At 32.3% G+C, this 1,977-nt stretch overlaps 1 protein-coding gene across 1 annotated transcript in view; it reads left to right on the forward strand.

Annotated features, from left to right (window-relative positions):
• Window positions 1-1,977, forward strand: part of LOC107104576 (protein-glutamine gamma-glutamyltransferase 6-like) — a 34,016-nt gene that overhangs the window by 12,208 nt on the left and 19,831 nt on the right. Inside the window, exon 4 of the mRNA XM_015404593.1 lies at window positions 981-1,158. Coding sequence (XP_015260079.1) covers window positions 981-1,158 — 178 coding nt within the window. The remainder of the gene's footprint in view (window positions 1-980; window positions 1,159-1,977) is intronic.

A 1,977-nucleotide genomic window follows, 5' to 3' on the forward strand; every position in this document is an offset into this window, starting at 1 on the left:
TAATCTAAATTAGTTTATACTGGGTTAGTAATCAGATGGGTTAGTATAATCTGGGTTAATAATAAAAAGGGTAATTCATAATTTAGGCTATTAATAATCTAAATTAGTTTATACTGGGTTAGTAATCAGATGGGTTAGTATAATCTGGGTTAATAATAAAAAGGGTAATTCATAATCTGCATCAATAATAATCTAGGTTAGTATAATGTGGGTTAGTAATCAGATGGGTTAGTATAATCTGGGTTAATAATAAAAAGGGTAATTCATAATCTGCATCAATAATAATCTAGGTTAGTTTAATCTGGGTTAGTAATCAACTGGGTTAGTATAATCTGGGTTAATAATAAAAAGGGTAATTCATAATTTGGGTTATTAATAATCTAAATTAGTTTATACTGGTTTAGTAATAAACTGGGTTAGTATAATCATTATTAATAATAATCTGTGTTAGTAATCATCTATGTTAATAATAATCTGGGTTATTAATAATCTGGGTCAGTATAATCTAGGTTAGTAATCATCTGAGTTAGTGTAATCTGGGTTATTAATAAAATGGGTTATTCATAATCTGCATCAATAATAATCTAGGTTAGGATAATCTGGGTTAGTAATCAGCTGAGTTAGTATAATCTGGGTTAATAATAAAAAGGGTAATTCATAATTTGGGTTATTAATAATCTAAATTAGTTTATACTGGTTTAGTAATTAACGGGGTTAGTATAATCAGTAGTAATAATAATCTGGGTTAGCAATCAGCTGGGTTAGTATAATCTGGGATAATAAAAATATGGCTTAATAATAAAATGGGTCATTAATAATCTGGGTTGTTAATAATCTGGGTTAATAATTGTCTGGGTGAGTATAGTCTGGTAATCTGGTTAAATAACTTTGCTTACTAGTAAACCGTTTTTGTTTGGGTCAAAATGACTTTTTCTCTGTGCCTTGGTACAATAAAAAAATAAATAAATGTGTTTCCTCAGATTAACAGTGCAAATGACGGCGGCATCCTGAAGGGAAACTGGGGAAATGATTTCAGAGGGGGGGTCTCCCCTACTCACTGGAGCAGCAGCTACGTCATTCTTCACAAGTGGTTCAACTCAATCTACTGCTCTGTGAAGTACGGCCAGTGTTGGGTGTTTGCTGGTGTCATGTGTTCAGGTAAGATCCTGGACTTTAGAGATACTCCGAACTTCACAGAACTCTTTAGACCAAAGGTCTTCAACACCGGGGTTATAACCCCTGAAAGGTCTTAGGGGTGGCATAAGGTTGTTAAAAACATTTTTCTACAAAAAAAAAAAAGTCATTTAAAACTGTGGAAATAATCTAAAAGTGAAAAGAAAATATTTAGAAACTGCTTTTACTTTGTGAATTGTTTTTTTCAGTTTCAGAATGGGGAGGGTTTAGATGATACGGGGTTTGGGATGATGACTGACAGATGAGATGAGCAAAGCGAAATGGCGGGTGAGTTGGAGATAATCAGCTCCAGGCCTGGAATGTATCACAGACCTCTGCTGTCTGTCATCGTTCCACGCCACATGACATCTAAGCCCCGCCCCCATGCCGAGGATGCAGCATTTTAAAACAAGAAACTATGAAAACTGACACTTTAAACTTTAATCTAAAAAAAGGCTTATATTTATTTTAACATATTTTTTTTCAGTTTAATTTCCTTTCATTTCTTTTTTTTTTGTGAGTTTTAAAAATGCTATTTATTTAACATTTTTGTTTACATAGAATGACTATGAAGAATTTTATGGCCCCAATTTAGCTTCATATTGAATTTATTTTTAGATTAAATCACAAACAATTAGGAAAATCTGCAATATAACTTAGATGTGTTTAATTTACAAAGGTACCACATGTTTGCATTAAGATTTGATAACTGCACACCTGCATATTTAAGGTGGAAATTAAACTGCTCTAAACAGCTTAAAGGAATAGTACACCCAAAACATGATTAGCCTTCATTTTCTACTC

This window comes from Cyprinodon variegatus, unplaced genomic scaffold, assembly GCF_000732505.1.
Source record: "Cyprinodon variegatus isolate N-32 unplaced genomic scaffold, C_variegatus-1.0 Scaffold1800, whole genome shotgun sequence".
NCBI classification, from domain to species: Eukaryota; Metazoa; Chordata; class Actinopteri; order Cyprinodontiformes; family Cyprinodontidae; genus Cyprinodon; species Cyprinodon variegatus.